At 37.9% G+C, this 15,688-nt stretch overlaps 1 protein-coding gene across 1 annotated transcript in view; it reads right to left on the minus strand.

The window, feature by feature from the left end:
* Positions 1 to 1,853: 1,853 nt before the first annotated feature.
* TNFRSF11B (TNF receptor superfamily member 11b) overlaps positions 1,854 to 15,688 on the minus strand; it is a 28,490-nt gene continuing 14,655 nt past the window's right edge. The window contains exons 2-5 of the mRNA XM_001096915.4: positions 11,116 to 11,485; positions 6,929 to 7,120; positions 4,686 to 4,910; positions 1,854 to 3,054 (exon numbers count right to left, since the gene is read on the minus strand). Of these exons, the coding sequence (XP_001096915.1) occupies positions 2,666 to 3,054; positions 4,686 to 4,910; positions 6,929 to 7,120; positions 11,116 to 11,485 (1,176 nt within the window). The 3' untranslated portion in view covers positions 1,854 to 2,665. The remainder of the gene's footprint in view (positions 3,055 to 4,685; positions 4,911 to 6,928; positions 7,121 to 11,115; positions 11,486 to 15,688) is intronic.

Here is a 15,688-nt window from a genome sequence, read left to right on the forward strand (position 1 = left end):
GGCATTTCATTTTCTGCAAAGAACTTTGAGGGAAGAACTGGAGCTGCTGAAGGGAAAATGAGGCCTAATAGTTAACTCTTGGCCTTCTGCTTCTACTATCAGCATGTAATTTCCACCACTTTTGTCATGTCCAGTATTGCAACATTGGGAGGCTGTTACCCAGGTTAGAGCCTCTTGACTTCACTTTCACTTTTCATTTTTCCAGGTTTATGAGTCTGCGTGATATTTACCTAGACATACTCTTCTATCAAGGTGGCCATAACTGATCTAATTTCACAAATCTGCTTTCACAGGGATGGTCTGTGTCAACTCTAAATTTTAAGTCATAGTAAAGTGAGGAAGGCAATAATACACTAGGAACGGATAGGAAGTAATTTCTGGGCCCCATTCACAATGATATCTTCTTCTCGGGAAGTACAACTGATAAACAAGGACAGACACTCAATGGCCATGCCTTTACATCAATCAACCTAAGATTGTTAGAGTCTCCTTCCTGGGAATTTGGAACTAAAAGATACAAAGATGTTTGACTAGGAGGAAGAGTTGGACCTTCTGCCCCAAAGGACCCAGAGTTCTAGAGAGGCCTGTTTTGCGCCTACTTGTCTCCATCCTCTGGTGCCAGCTTCCTTACCATCATTGCCTCATTGAGGCATAGCTAGATTTTTCTTACAACAGTCTCTCCCCTCTTACTTCAACTTCTTCTTCTGGGGATAGGGGGAACTGGTGATATTGAAGATGACTAATTGCTATGTTACGGGTTTGAGTTGCATTTGGCTATAAAACAATCTTGTTTGGAAAAGTATATGGGGGAGAGGACCTCTTCCCACACACTCCTTGAGACAGATACCAAATGGTCTGTGATCTTGTTTGCAAGAGATTCTGCTGGCCAAACGCCTAAAGATAAAGGTGGGATGGCCTTCAGATTGTATCAGCTTAGCTAGCATTGCTAAGCAACTGTTGCCAGCTCTGAAAGTAAAAAATTTTGAGCCAACACGCCCCGGCCCCCTGCCACACACAAAAATTGATTCTGCTCTTTTTAAAGCTTGGATGCCATCTTTGTTAGTGTCCTGTGGCTGCTGCAGCAAATTACCACAGACCGCATGGTTTCAAACGATAGAAAGTTATTCTCTGACAGTTCTGGTGGCCAGAATTGCAAAATCCAGATGTCAGCAGAGCCCCACTCCCTACAGAGGCTCCAGCAGAGTGAGGGCAGCCCGTTACTGGCTGCTGTTAGCTTCCTCGACTTACAGCTATATGACTTCCACCTCCGCCTCTGTCTTCACATCATCTTTTTTTTCTGTTTGTCTGCTCTGTGTGTCTCATAAAGACACTTGTCATTGGATTTATGGCCCACCTGAATAACCCAAAATGCTTTCTTCATCTAAAGATCTTCAACTTAATTAAAATGACACTTTTTCTAAATAAGGAAATGTTCACAGCTTCTGCGAATTTTGAAAATATCTTTTGGGCGACCACCATTCAACTCAGTCAATATACTACTCTTCCAATTATTTTTTTTTTCTTAAACTTAATAGTGCTAGTTTCTCTTATTTGCTACCAAAATAGCTTACATAGCTTGGTGTCTCAGGGTTAGTGGCAGCAGTTATAAGTGGCTTGCACTATCTGTAATCTAAGGCTGACTTCAGAAGTTCTCCAGTTTTAGTGTAATACGAATTACTTTGGAACTTGTTAAAAATGCAAGTTTCTGTTCTCATTGCCAGAGTTTTTCAACAAATTGGTCCAGGAATCTGCATGTTTAACACTTCCCAGATGTTCCTGGTGATAACAGGGATATTATGAAAGCTCAGACCCATTAATGTCCCATTCAAATAAAAGCAATAGAAAAAGCAATAAAAAATAATTTGAAAACTTTAATAATGTCATTTATATAGTTATAAAACCAAAAAATCTTTTAAATAAGGTACATTCAATTTCTCAGAGCATCTAATATTCAGATAATTTATATTTCATACGTTTTTCCAACATTAAACAATTGACTAAATAATGCATTTTCTATAAAATGATATTACAGCTTATACAGATAAAATTATAAAAATACTCCACACAGAAAAAAATGGCAGTACCTATTAGAAAAATGCTACAAACTTTCCATTAAAAATATATTTTTATCTCTTTCATTTGTCATAATAAACAGAATATAATTTTTTCTAAAATTAAGTCATACCATTTCTTTATAGGATGATATGTACAAATCTTATATCTGAATGAATATAAATAGCAATACTGTAATAGTGTTACAGATATATTAGTAACTTTTACAGAAAAAAATATGGCTTTCTAATAAAAGCCTCTAGCATAGCTGAACTCTCAAAGCTATTTAAGTTAGACATTCCCATATTTAGTAAGGCACAATGGAGTCTAATTTTTTTTTGTAAATTTCCAGTTGAATTACTGCAAGCAGTAATAAGGCAAAATACAGTCAGTAGATAACGGACCAGATCTGACAGTTAGATAAACCATTTGGGGTTTATTGGAGGAGATGTTAGTTCTTTCTCCACATCATAGTTTCTTTTAGTACCCTGTGGCAAAATTAGTCATTGGTAATGAGAAAGATATCACCGAACGCCTCAAATGCCTGAGAAACAGTTTACTAATCCATGGGATCTGGCCAATTGTGAGGAAACAGCTCAATGGCCATTTCCAGTTATAAGCAGCTTATTTTTACTGATTGGACCTGGTTCCCTATCATTTCTAAAAATAACTTCTGATACAATTTGTACATTGTGAAGCTGTGAAGGAACCGGATGGTCTTCTTCAGACTCTGAGTGACAGTTTTGGGAAAGTGGTACGTCTTCGAGTGCTTTAGTGCGTGCATTAGACCCTTCAAGGTGTCTTGGTCGCCATTTTTTATTCTCCATAAGCTGAGCAGCTTCAGGATCTGGTCACTGGGTTTGCATGCCTTTGTTGTTTTCTCGATGTCTTCTGCTCCCACTTTCTTTCCAGGTAAGCTTTCCATCAAGCTACGAAGCTGCTCGAAGGTGAGGTTAGCATGTCCAATGTGCCGCTGCACACTGTTTTCACAGAGGTCAATATCTGCATAAAGCAAAAGCCCAAAGAAGTATTCACATCATTTATATTCATCCAATACCATCATAAAACCAGCCTGAGGCAAAAGGTTCTCACAGAATTTCATAATTATATTTTAATGATAACCTTTTCTTTTTTTGAGGGGGGGTTAAGTGACACCATTTATTTCTAAGAACTGAGATAAATATTTTTTGTTATAATAGGATAATATGCTATATATTCTTGGCATCCAATGAAACTTTGGAAGAAGCCCCTGAGTTTGAAAATTAACAGTAGAAAATAAGGTACATCACTCTCAGTTTTCTAAGAAAAAGTTTGAGAAATTAAAACCATAACATTTCAGAAAAAAAGGAAAGTATTCAAGTTAGCTGCTTTGTAATATAAAGTTTCATTCGTAGGAGCTAGTTAATAAGTTCATTGCTCTAACTAGTCTTTAAAGAATACACATAGCACCAGAGGACTACCTCCATGAGGAGGATATCTGAAAACCCAAAGACATGAGGTCAAGGAACTAAAGGAGACACACAGCCTAGAGAATATTTCAGTAATAAGCTAGGGTACAAACCTAAGAGGGAGGAAATAACATTTCTATTAATGACATGAGTCATTTAGTATCTGTGAGCCCTAAGGCAAATCAGTTCATCTTTCTGCGTTAAAATATCCTCATTTATAACATAGGGAATTTGGTCGCTTCCAATTCTAACAGTCTCTGATTTTCTCTTTTCTTTTGGCTTCAGGGCTAATTATACGTTCAAAGAATACTTTTGGTTTGCCTAAAACAGAATAAAAGTTTACTCTTTGCATGAACAAAAGCATTCAGCTCTCAAAGATGTTGGTCTCATAAAATGTTACCTCAGATTCAGACACTTAAAGTTTTTTAGGGTAGTGCAAGACTATACAGTCACTTAACTACTGGTGAGGACCAGAATGAATTTCTCATTGACCCTGTCTGCATTATGGAAACCCTCCCTCCTTTTTCTTCTAGCCTGTCCTCCCAATGCTTACTGAAGTTAGAACTCTATCCATCATGTGTCCTAAAACTTACAGTCCACACTGGATGAAACTGCTTTTCTTCAGATTCTTTCCCACTTCTCTCCCTATCTCTCTTTATTTCTCTCTCTCACCATTTCTAATGGAGAATCTTTATATAAACCTATAAAATGTGAGAATGTTTTGCTTTAGCTTTTTCCTACAAGAGTCTCATTTTTCAGACTTTATCTCATTAATTATCATAACATATGCTATGAAAATAATTTTAATACAGGCCATATCATGAGGATTAATAAGAGGATATTTGTAAGCTACCTAGGGCCTACCTGGAGAAAATTACCAAGTAAATACGACAGAGCTTCTTGGTAGAGATGCAATGTAAGATTCAAAGTTGTTATAGAGCTTCTCCTTGGTAGTCTAGAAGGACTGCTTACAGAAGAGTTAAGGGATCTGAAAGCAGATTCCCTGAGATATGGTCCTGCCTTCAAATGCATTTCTCTTCTCTTAGAGTGTTCAACATACTTTACAAGGAAACTGAGGAGCAGGGGTGAGAACAAAATCTTGTATAACTATTTTTGGAATCACATCTACATTATCAGTTGGTGGAAACTTTTTCAGATTGATCTTTATATTTTAGATTATCTTACCTTGGATGATCTTCTTGACTATATCTTGGTCTTTGTTTTGATGTTTCCATAACTTCAGCAGCTGGAAAGTCTGTTCCTGTGAGCTGTGTCGCCGTTTTATCCTCTCTACACTCTCTGCATTTACTTTGGTGCCAGGCAAATTGTCTACCAAGACACTAAGCCAGTTAGGTGTAAACTTTGTAGGAACAGCAAACCTGAAGAATGCCTCCTCACACAGGGTAACATCTAAAGAAAGGTTAGAAAACCAAGAAGATTTACTCAACAATTGGATTTCTGAAAGTCTATTCAATATCAACAAAAACAAAAAACCAACACAATTGAATTTTCCAAGATAAAATATGCTAAAATGCAAAGTTTGAATAAATCAAGCTTTTGTTGGCTGGTCTTAGTGGCAGAGACCAGCTAAGCTTATGTGCCTTCTAATGTTCTTTCTTGGGCATTGTTTTCAAGAGAAAGTTTAGTAAATGTCTAATTAGAATGACATATTGCTGTAAATAAGTAACAGCCAAAAATTCTTATAAAGAATACAAATATTAACATTATGTTAAAGGTTTACCTACTACCCACGGGGAACTTCACAATTAATGTCAAAACAAATATTATCACTGACTTAAAGGAATTTGAACAGTAATTTGGAATAATACTATGTTATTTTATGCCCACATCTAGACATATAGTTTACCTTTGGAAATAAGGCAAGAGATAGATACAGATATATAAGTAGACATTACATAGGAAAATAACCAAATATAAAACTATGTTATTTACATAGGCATTACAAAGGCCAGAGCATCTGGGTAGAGTAAGTATATCCCGGAAAACGGGAGTAATGAGGGTTTGTTTTTGGATTCATCAGACCTGGCTTTGAATACTAGTTCTGCCGTTCCACTACCTATATTCATCTGAAGCAACTTCCACAGTGTTTTTGTAAATATTAAAGCCTCTATAGCACAGTACCACATAGTAAGTGTGCAATACATGAAAAAAGTAAAATTAAAAATGAATTAAATTAAAGAGAATGTTAAAATTTAATCACTCCTTTTAATACCCCTTCCTTCATTTTTTTTTTTTTTAGATAAGAAAACAGGCTAAATGGCTTGTGTATGATTTCAATTACACAATGAAAAAATGTTGGAACTAGGTTAGAATCTCATATATATATATCAATTCACGTTCCTATGCTTCATAAACTTCTTTGTAGTACAAAAATCTGTTTGGGCAGAGTCAAGCTGGTTTATACCATTGCTTAATTAAACACAAAAAAGCAAATAATCTTTAGTGTGATGCGTCTTTGAGTGAAGGTCTGAGATTAGTCTAGCAGTGGGAGTGACAAGGTGAACACACACACTAGCCTGATGAATTGTCATCACGACCGTGGAATGCATTCAAATAACCTGAGCTTAATACTAGTGACCTGTACCCAGTGAAGAGCTTAACACAACCAGAGTATCTTGGAACTTCCATGCAATAGATACACTAATACCGTAGGTAACAAAGCCAAGTACACATTTCTAATTTATCTTTTTTTTTTTTTTTTTGAGATGAAATCTCACTCTGTTGCCCAGACTGGAGTGCAATGGTACAATCTCAGCTCACTGCAACCTCCACTTCCTGGGTTCAAGCGATTCTACTGCCTCAGCCCCGAGTAGCTGGTACTACAGGTGCCTACCATCATGCCAAGCTAATTTGTGTATTTTTTGTAGAAATGGGGTTTTACCATGTTGGTCAGGCTGGTCTTGAACTCCTGACCTCAAGTGATGTGCCCACCTCGGCCCCCAAAAGTGTTGGGATTACAGGCATGAGCCACCATGCCTGGCCTAATTTGTCATCATTTTTATATCAGTTTGCTTCTTAGTTGCCAATTTATACTTTAGCTAATCATACAGACAATCTCGAAAGTAATAACATATAACTTGAATTCTATAATTTGGACTCGACTCTCCTAATTCCATCTCAGTGGCAAACTTGACACTGCCCATCACTCATGGGTATGGGTAAGATTTGATTTCAGCGTGAAAGGAGAGAAAGTCAAGCTTTGAGGTGTTATCTGTGAGAAGATGACTTTTTGAGAGATTCCAAGTTGTAGCTTTAGCAGTGATCCATCAAGAATAGCCTTAGCTGGTGAAGGTTCAAGAAAGGGAAAATGTGAGTTTGACCAAGAATGTGGCCGGAGGCCTTGTGTTCAATTCAGAGAGAGATGATACTACAAAATCGTACTAAGACATATTTTGGAATGTAATTACCTATTCCACACTTTTGAGTTGATTCACTGTTTCCAGAACATATATTGTCGTGTGTTGCATTTCCTTTCTGAGTTAGCAGGAGACCAAAGACACTGCAGTTTGTGTGTTTTCTACAGGGTGCTTTAGATGACGTCTCATTTGAGAAGAATCCATCTGGACATCTTTTGCAAACTGTATTTCGCTCTGGGGTTCCTACAGAAAATACCAAGCAATTTAGTACCTTCTCCTCAAATCCTTTCCCAGCAGATGCCCTCTTAACACAGTTTTGGAAAGACTTTTCACTTGGTTTTTACTGCTACTCTTATGTTGCACAAAACTCTAGGCATTTTCATTTTTCACTTCATTAGACAGAACAAAACTTCCACTGTCATCCCCTTTGGCAGTTTCTTCTCTTTGTAATACAAATGCAAGTCAGTTTTCTCGTTACCTACAAAATGCTCATGAAATGTTAGAGGAAAGGAAAGAAGGGTAGGGTGTTCATTAGTCCAGCCTCTGCTGAGTGGCAGTAAGGGCTTGTTGTCAGCCATATTATTCATACAATTATTCCTAGAAAATCATCAAGATAACTGCTGTGTGTCTGCTGTAATATCATTCTTCGAAATTAGTACCCATTGAATGCTGCATCATTAAATTCCAATCAGTTCCTACTGAAGTTCTTTCTTTCCTGAATCCTAATTGTGAAGCAACTCATAAGTATGCTAACCTTGAGAAGTAAAAATTTACAACATTATAATAAACTTTTGAAGGTGGCAATAAAGTTGGCCGCTGACTCAAAAGCCTAAGCCTGCAGTTAAGTTACATAGTAAACGGAAGATGATATACTATTTGCTTAAACTGTTTAAAAGAGCAGAGTCGTTAAAAATTCAGGAAGGGTGACTGCAAGGGCATTTTACTTCATGATGGAAAGATATTTGATAAATTTGAAGAAATCATTGGCAGAAAAACTTGAACCAGTCAACAACTAAAGATGCTATTAAAAATAAATGCCTTCAAACACTTGAGTCTATTACACATGACTAGATCATACATTCCAGTGTATCTGAACATGAAAATATCTCCATCTAGTGTAAGCTAGTTGAACAGATTTAGACTTCAATATTCAAATGTAGATTTTACAGGCCAATTCTGGCTTATGCAAGATAACAAATATGAAAGAGACAAAGCTTACAGAAAGTTATTAAACTTCATTTATAAAAAATGTCAACCTCCTACCTCATTGCATCTTTTACCAAAACCTGAAAATAAAAAGGGGGCAAAATGGATTGGTTGTAGTTTCATCTCCTGTCTCTTACCTTTCTACATGATTCATTGACCTGTAAAAATGACAAAGGGCTGGCAGAAAAAAAGAACAGGAGGGGAAACCACAGCCTAAAACCTTCACATATTAAATGTTACTTCCAGCGTTACACTGACATTATCTTAGGAACCATGTTACAAAGCAAAGAGAAGTTTTTTGTTTGTGTGTTTGTTTTTAGTACTTTCCTGCTACATCCTACTCCTTAAATGGGATCCAACTCTACACCGAATTCTACAATATCATAAGCAGAGGTATTTGGGCAGGGATTCCATGGTGTTCTTTCATTGTTAATTTACTGAAAATAAGTGACTTGGACACCTGGACCCCGGTCTCCCTTTGTTGACTGCCATATGTTCTGCATGAAGAAGAATCTTTTTTGGGTGGAAAGGGAGGGGGGACCGCAGTGAGGACAGAGTCTCATCTGTCACCCAGACTGGAGTGTAGTAGTGGGATCTCAGCTCACCACAACCTCCACCTCCAGGGTTCTAAGCAATTCTCCTGTCTCAGCCTCCTGAATAGCTAGGATTACAGGTGTGCACCACCACGCCCGGCTTTTTTTATATTTTTAGTAGAGACAGGGTTTCATCATGTTGGTCAGGCTGGTCTTGAACTCCTGAGCTCAGGTGATCCGCCTGCCTTGGCCTCTCAAAGTGTTTAGATTACAGGTGTGAGCCACTGTGCCGAGCCTAAGAATCTTGTCATTCTTGAGATACGTACCTGTCGTGCATCCTAATGAAAAGTTCATATGTGTCAGATATTTCTTTTAGGTAAGTTAGCTTTTAAAGTTATTTAACAAAAAGAATCTAAGAATGACAGAACTAAGGTTTCATAATATATTCAGAAGCTTTATCTAATGACCTTCCTGAACATGACTTCCCTCTTTATAACTGATGGTACTTTTTATGAAAAAGATCTATCCATCTAAGTAATGATTTTACCTTATTACTATCAGTGGAAATATAAAAATTATAACCTGGCAGGCAAAATGTGAAATTATAATGATGGGAAATTTGGCTTTACAGTTTAGAATTCGCCATGGTTGCTATAAGTAATTCCACAGGAATTAACAGAATGAAGTAAATAAAATATGGAGAGGAGACAATCTGATTTCAAAACAGCAACAGCAACAACAAAACGGTTATTAAATACTTTTTAGAGTAACACCGCATAGTCTTTCCTTCTCTTTGGGCTGGAAACCTCTTATTTCCCAAGAGGAACCACTGTGTGGGTTTCTAGGGAGGGAGAGGTAAATAAATCCCACTGTGGTGCCAGTGTACACAGAGTAAAATGTGTACTTTTGTTCTGAGTCTTCTGGTTGCCTGCTTGCTTCATTCTACAAACAGATTTTCATACTTATTTAAGAAAGATCCTTGTTATTTCCATTATTTTTCAAAATTTTCTAGTTTCCAAGCTGCATAGCCCACGTTTAATTTTTCTACATATACAACTTACTGAATGAATTACATGGATTTGCTTTTATCAGATGGGATTCCACACCCCCACCACACACACACGATTTAGCTTAGCTTTTGAGTCCCAAAGTACCGTCCAATAAAAAGTAGGAAATAACACCAATTTCTCCCTCAGATACTCATACCAAGAGGAATTTTAAGAGACTCTGATGTAATTTGCATCTTCTGTGATTAATTTTATAAGATTCACTATTTGAGAAACTGAATAGATTTTGATTTTTGAGTATGTTTCATTTGTATGCCTTTAAACCTAAAATATTGGTCATCTAATAATTTAGACTTTGTATATCACAAGTTTTGAGAGTTAAAATAGTTACAAATACTTAGCACTGATGATCCTGTTCTCAACCAGGAGCGATTTTGCCACCTGACGACATTTGACAATGTCTGAAGACGTTTTTGGTTGTCGCATGGGGGAAAGATGACTGTTATTGGTATCTAGTGGTTAAAGTCCAGGGATGCTGCTAAAATTCTACAATGCACAGGACAGCTGTCCACAAAAGGGAGCCCAGCCCAGGAATCCAGATATTTCTTAAAATATCAGTAGGGCTGAAGTTGAGAAACACTGCTTCAAATTGAGTCATCAGAATCTATACTGATTACTTCCTCCATCTAAGTAAGTGGATACTCTTAATTTTCTCAAGCTATGAAAAGTTATAGACTGCACTGAAGCTTCACAAGTGTGGTAGAAAAAAATGTGGGTTACTGGTTTAAAAGATTCAATACACATGAGCCCTAACCTATGCTGTTCAAGATGCAAAAGAGAAAGCATTTTGTTTATAGACAAGTGCTTGCTCCTGGCTTGACAATCTGTTTTGTCTAAGATAAAGAATAAGCTCATTGAAAAGATGCTGCTATAGTCTTTATCCTCCCAGACACTCAGCTCCCATGCTAAAGGAAGAACTAGACTTGTTTTTAATAATGAAATGCAATTCCCCTCACCATTCTCATTTTTTACATAATTAATTATAACTGCTTATTGTTAGCACTCCGGAGTCTCATTAATATCAGCATAATTACTCTCTTGGTATAAATTAACATTTCTGATGTTTGTCAAAAAGCACTGCAGTTTGAAGGTGTCCATGCTGAAGTGAAACACAGAGGTATAGATCAACTATCAGCAGTGCAACTCGAGTTGGTTTCTTCAAAAAACAAACAAACAATCCATCACGCATCTCATGAGAGAACAATTTGCTGCATTTGAGATTTGTCACTAAATTGCCCTGTAGTGGCAAAGTATTCCTCTGAGCAATGGTCCTTTGGAAGCAGTCCAGACATATAGTACCTACCTGGCAGGTTCCATTACCTTTGCAATTTGCTATCCTAGAATGTCATCAGAAGAAAAGTGTTCTCCTAAACTGTCACAATTATCTGACTTTGCACGATCCTAATTAATTTTGCTGCACATTGACACGTACCAGCTTGCACCACTCCAAATCCAGGAGGGCAGCTCCTATGTTTCAAGCAGAACTCTATCTCAAGGTAGCGCCCTTCCTTGCATTCGCACACACGGTTGTGGGTGCGATTGCACTCCTGCTTGACGTACTGCAGCTCCTTGCACACAGGGCTGCAGTATAGACACTCATCACTGGTGTGCCAGCTGTCTGTGTAGTAGTGGTCAGGGCAAGGGGCACACACGGTCTTCCACTTCGCTGTACAGTGTTGTTTTAGGTAGGTACCAGGAGGACATTTGTCACATAACAGCTGATGAGAGGTTTCTTGATCATAATGAAGGTACTTTGGAGGAAATGTTTCCTGGGTGGTCCACTTAATGGAGATGTCCAGAAACTAGAAGGAGAAAGGAACGCAGTGGCATCTTAGCATGAAAATAGCATTGTTCTTATGTGCAATAGTATCATTTAACTCAAAAAGTCCTGTATTACCTTAAGCCTAATGAGATTTACCACAAAGTAAGCTTAGAAGCCATAATATTTTGCCTCCAGGAGCTTAATCTCAAAGACCAGGAATGCAGATAGCAGTGCTATCTGCTGGATTTTACATATTTTACTTAATATAAGACGACTGGAGTAGAAAGCTCAAAGACGACTGGAGTAGAAAGCCCATCAAAATAGAACTATAACACTTAGATGCACTGCTGAATTACCATGTGACCCGAAAGACACTGTCTTCTTGGGTTTCAGGATTATCTCTAGGTGAGTGAGTTGGATTAACTGGTTGTTCTCAGAACAGCTACACCAAAATCACCTGTTAAAAATGTAGATTCCTGGGATTCATATCCTTAAGTATTCTTATTCCACTGATGTGGGATTGGGCCTGGGGATTTAAAACACCTGCAGTGCTTCTGACGCCTGGGATGCATACTAAAAATTTATCTTTTCATTTATTCATTTGACAAATAATTACTGAGTCCTTTGTATGTGCCAGGCTTTGTTCTGGGCACTTGGGATACAACTCTGAATAAAAGAGGCAAGAAATCCTGCCCTTATGGAGTTAATCCAATTAGAGGAGTAAAAATAATACTTTATACTAAATTATGCAAGTATTGTTTTTTTTTTTTTTTTAAAAAAAAGGAGAGAGAGAGTAGGTAAAGAAGCCTGGAAACATGGAGGGGAAAATAGGGAGATTAACATTTCTAAGTAGGGTGTTCGTACTGGGGACTAAAAGATACCTCTTTCAGAAAGGATACCTCTTTCAATTTTCCTATTCTAAGACTTTTTGATTCCAAGAAAATGCGGAAGAATCGGTGATATGTGAAGGTACATGATTACAACAGTCATTCCTGTCATCATTCATGCAACAGATATATGTTGAATGCCTTCTAGGTGTCAAGCACCAGGAATATGCTGGTGAGTCAGATATGACCCCTGTTCCCATAAGCTTGCAATTCATGGAAAAGTTTCCTCAAATGTAAGGTTGATATTTTCTCTAAACATCATATTGATCAGCAGTCTTGACTCTCATAGGTGAATGACATCTAAAAAAAAATATTAAGCAAATTAAACAACCACATCTCTTCAGGTGTACTGGGATAAATTTCAGGGAGCAGGCAGGGTTCAGAAGTTTCCATACATAATGGCAGGAAGAGGCCTGTGGAGTAGGGGAAAGAGGATTTCATGGACAAGGGTGCCACTTGGAAGGACAGTTTCAAGTGGGTGTTCTATCTTGTATTTTAGATCCCCAAAGGTCTTCCAGGGAGCACTGAAGTAGTTCTTCACACTAATTACAGGAATCACACGCTCAGAAGAAACTGTGTTATTTGTGTGTAGGGGGTGGTTTGTTTGTTTTTGGTACAGGGATCAACACTGACTATTTTCAGGCTTTGGGGAGGTGGTAAACCAAACAATAATTTTTTCCAAACTCTCTTTGCAGAATTCAGGAAATCTCACAGGAACCCCCTGACCTGGAAAAAGCATGCCAAGCTAGGGAAACAGCACACCCTTTTGAATTAGGGGTGGCAAAGATAAAGAATGGCCCTTTTCATAAGCATTTGAACATTTTAACTAAAGTAACTTCATTCACTTCTTACGGAAACATGGCAAGTGTTTGGGCTGATTTGACCTAATATGAGTTGATAAACCGAAAGAGGGGAATGAAACATCTCATCCAGAGTCATTGACCTCTCCACAGAGACAATTTTCAAAGAGAGGGAGTGCTATAATGTAAGGAACTCCCAACCAACAATAAGCAAAATTCAGTGCAAGCTCAGAGGTGCTTCAGTGGTCTTTTCCGGACACTCCCTTGACCTGACAGTTTCTAGTGAAAGCATCTTCTTGAATTTTCCTGGGGATTTTAATTGTCTCAGGTGGAGTGGGTTGACACTAGATTAAAGAAATGGACCAGTAGTGAGTGGCAGCTCTGGTTTGTTCTGAATCTTTCAGAAATAGATGGAACCTATTTCTTCATTCAATACACATTTATTGAGCATTCACTATGTACCAGGCATCATGGAGGGAACTTAGCATGTGGCAAGAATAAAACACAAATGGCCCTTGCCTTCAAGTGCACAGTTGAGTGAGCATGCAGACAATAATAAGAAATAATTACGGCAAATAATTACAAATAATGATCAAAGTAATGCAAGAAAGCAAGATGACATGTCTGACTTTCTTGCTAGTTTGTCATTTGAATATATACTGGGACATCTTTCAGGGCTCCTATGATATAATTAATCCTATAATATATCGGAGAATTATATATGATATATAATTCAGGGCTCCTATTGTATAAGCAATTCTCAATATTATAAAATGAGATTTCCTGATTCAACTTGCAAAAACATGTGCAAGTAATGAGAAATACTATTTTCTCTTGCTGTTCACATTCAGTTTCCTGGAAAGCCACTTTTGAGAGTTTTGTTTGCTTTCAAGAGGCCTGGCATAGAGATCCGGAGGGATTCCTTTATCTTGAGTGCCACTGCTAAGTGAGTCACATCCTGGTAGGTAGGAGTCCTAAAGGTTTTCCCCAGCAGACCTTCTCACTGGTTTCCCTTTCCCATTTCAACATGGTTCAGGTGTGCCCATTTGTTCATCAACACACGGACTCTCCTCCCTTGCCAAAAAATGAGAACAGGGTGGGAAAACTCTACAGATGGTGCTTGTGATCTTCATTAGAAAAAGCCATATAAATACAGATATGACCAAGAACACTGATGCAATTTATATTTTTCTAGGTATTTGGACATGATATTGTTGGTTTCCAAAAACCATACTTCAGAAATGTGTTGCTCTTTCTTAAAGATACAGGGAGGTTGAGGTGAAGGGAACCCACAGAGAAAATGAAAAAATAAGGTCAACTTAAGAATTAGAGAGTATGTTAATGAAGGTAATGTCTCCAAGGCTATCACGTGGAATAATCATACACAGTTTTAAAACTCGGAAAGCCTTGAGAAATTACAAACTTGTTTTCAGCAAGGTCAATTGGGCCTCTGTGTTTTAGTTGAAGATTTTTCCACTTTGGTAAAAAGACAGGCTCTGTGTGGCCAAAATTGGATGTTTAGGTCTCAATCTTTGGTTAGCCCCAATTCCCACACAGAATTTCTGGACTCAGTTACTGGACAGAGGATGGGCAAGATTAATAGAGCTCTTCATCTCAGTCCTTTCTCTCGGTTTCTTCTGCTTATTTCCTGGAAAAGCAATGAAAAAGATGCCACAGGACAGATCACCTTAACATTGGATACAGCCCCTTTGCCACTTGATAATATTTTAAACCTAATAAGACCTTAAAAATTCATTTATGTGTAAAATGCAGACCCCTGATGACCATCTGCCCAAGCTGGGACACATGCATAGGAGTGTCTGCTGAAGCATGAGGTGCTGTCTATAGAAGAAGCTACTCCGAGATGGCGCCACTGCACTCCAGCCTGGCGACAGAGCGAGACTCTGTCTCAAAACAAAAACAAAACAAAACAAAACGCTACTCTATTTTTTGTGTGTTTTATGCTTGACTTTTAAAAAAGAAATGATTTTTTTTCTGTGTTCTTTCTTTCATCCTCCTCCCATTCCCTGGCTACCCATCCTTTGGTATAGACCACTTATGCTTGAAGAGAACCTGAAAGTCTTCTAATCTAGTGCTTCTCATCAGTCCAGAATTTCTTCCTGAAGCCTCCATTCCTTTTTTTGAAAGGACAGTTAAGGTTCCATCTCAGCTAGCTTTGTCCCTCTCCTTGCCTTCCATTTTTAATGTTGAGCAATGTTAAAGAATTTTCCATTTTAAGCTTAAGCATCTTTTCTCACATATCAAATGCTAGCAGACGATGGTAGTGGGTGAAGATGGTGGGTGAATTGAATTAGCTGTTCTCTAATGCCTTTTCTAGCTCTATCATTGTATTATCCTTTGGTTTCATAGTTTAATTACCCAGTAAACTTGGAAAAAAATGTGTTGCTCTAATCCCCTTCATACTTCTTGTTCCACTTTGTTTTATTTGTGAAACCCCTCTTCATAGCAGAACTCTTTACCAATCTCCCCTTCTCAGATTCTCCCATGCCTTCCATTCCCCCTGTAAAATCAACAGATTTCCCAGCTTATCAGTTA

Source organism: Macaca mulatta, chromosome 8 (genome assembly GCF_049350105.2).
Source record: "Macaca mulatta isolate MMU2019108-1 chromosome 8, T2T-MMU8v2.0, whole genome shotgun sequence".
Classification (NCBI taxonomy): domain Eukaryota; kingdom Metazoa; phylum Chordata; class Mammalia; order Primates; family Cercopithecidae; genus Macaca; species Macaca mulatta.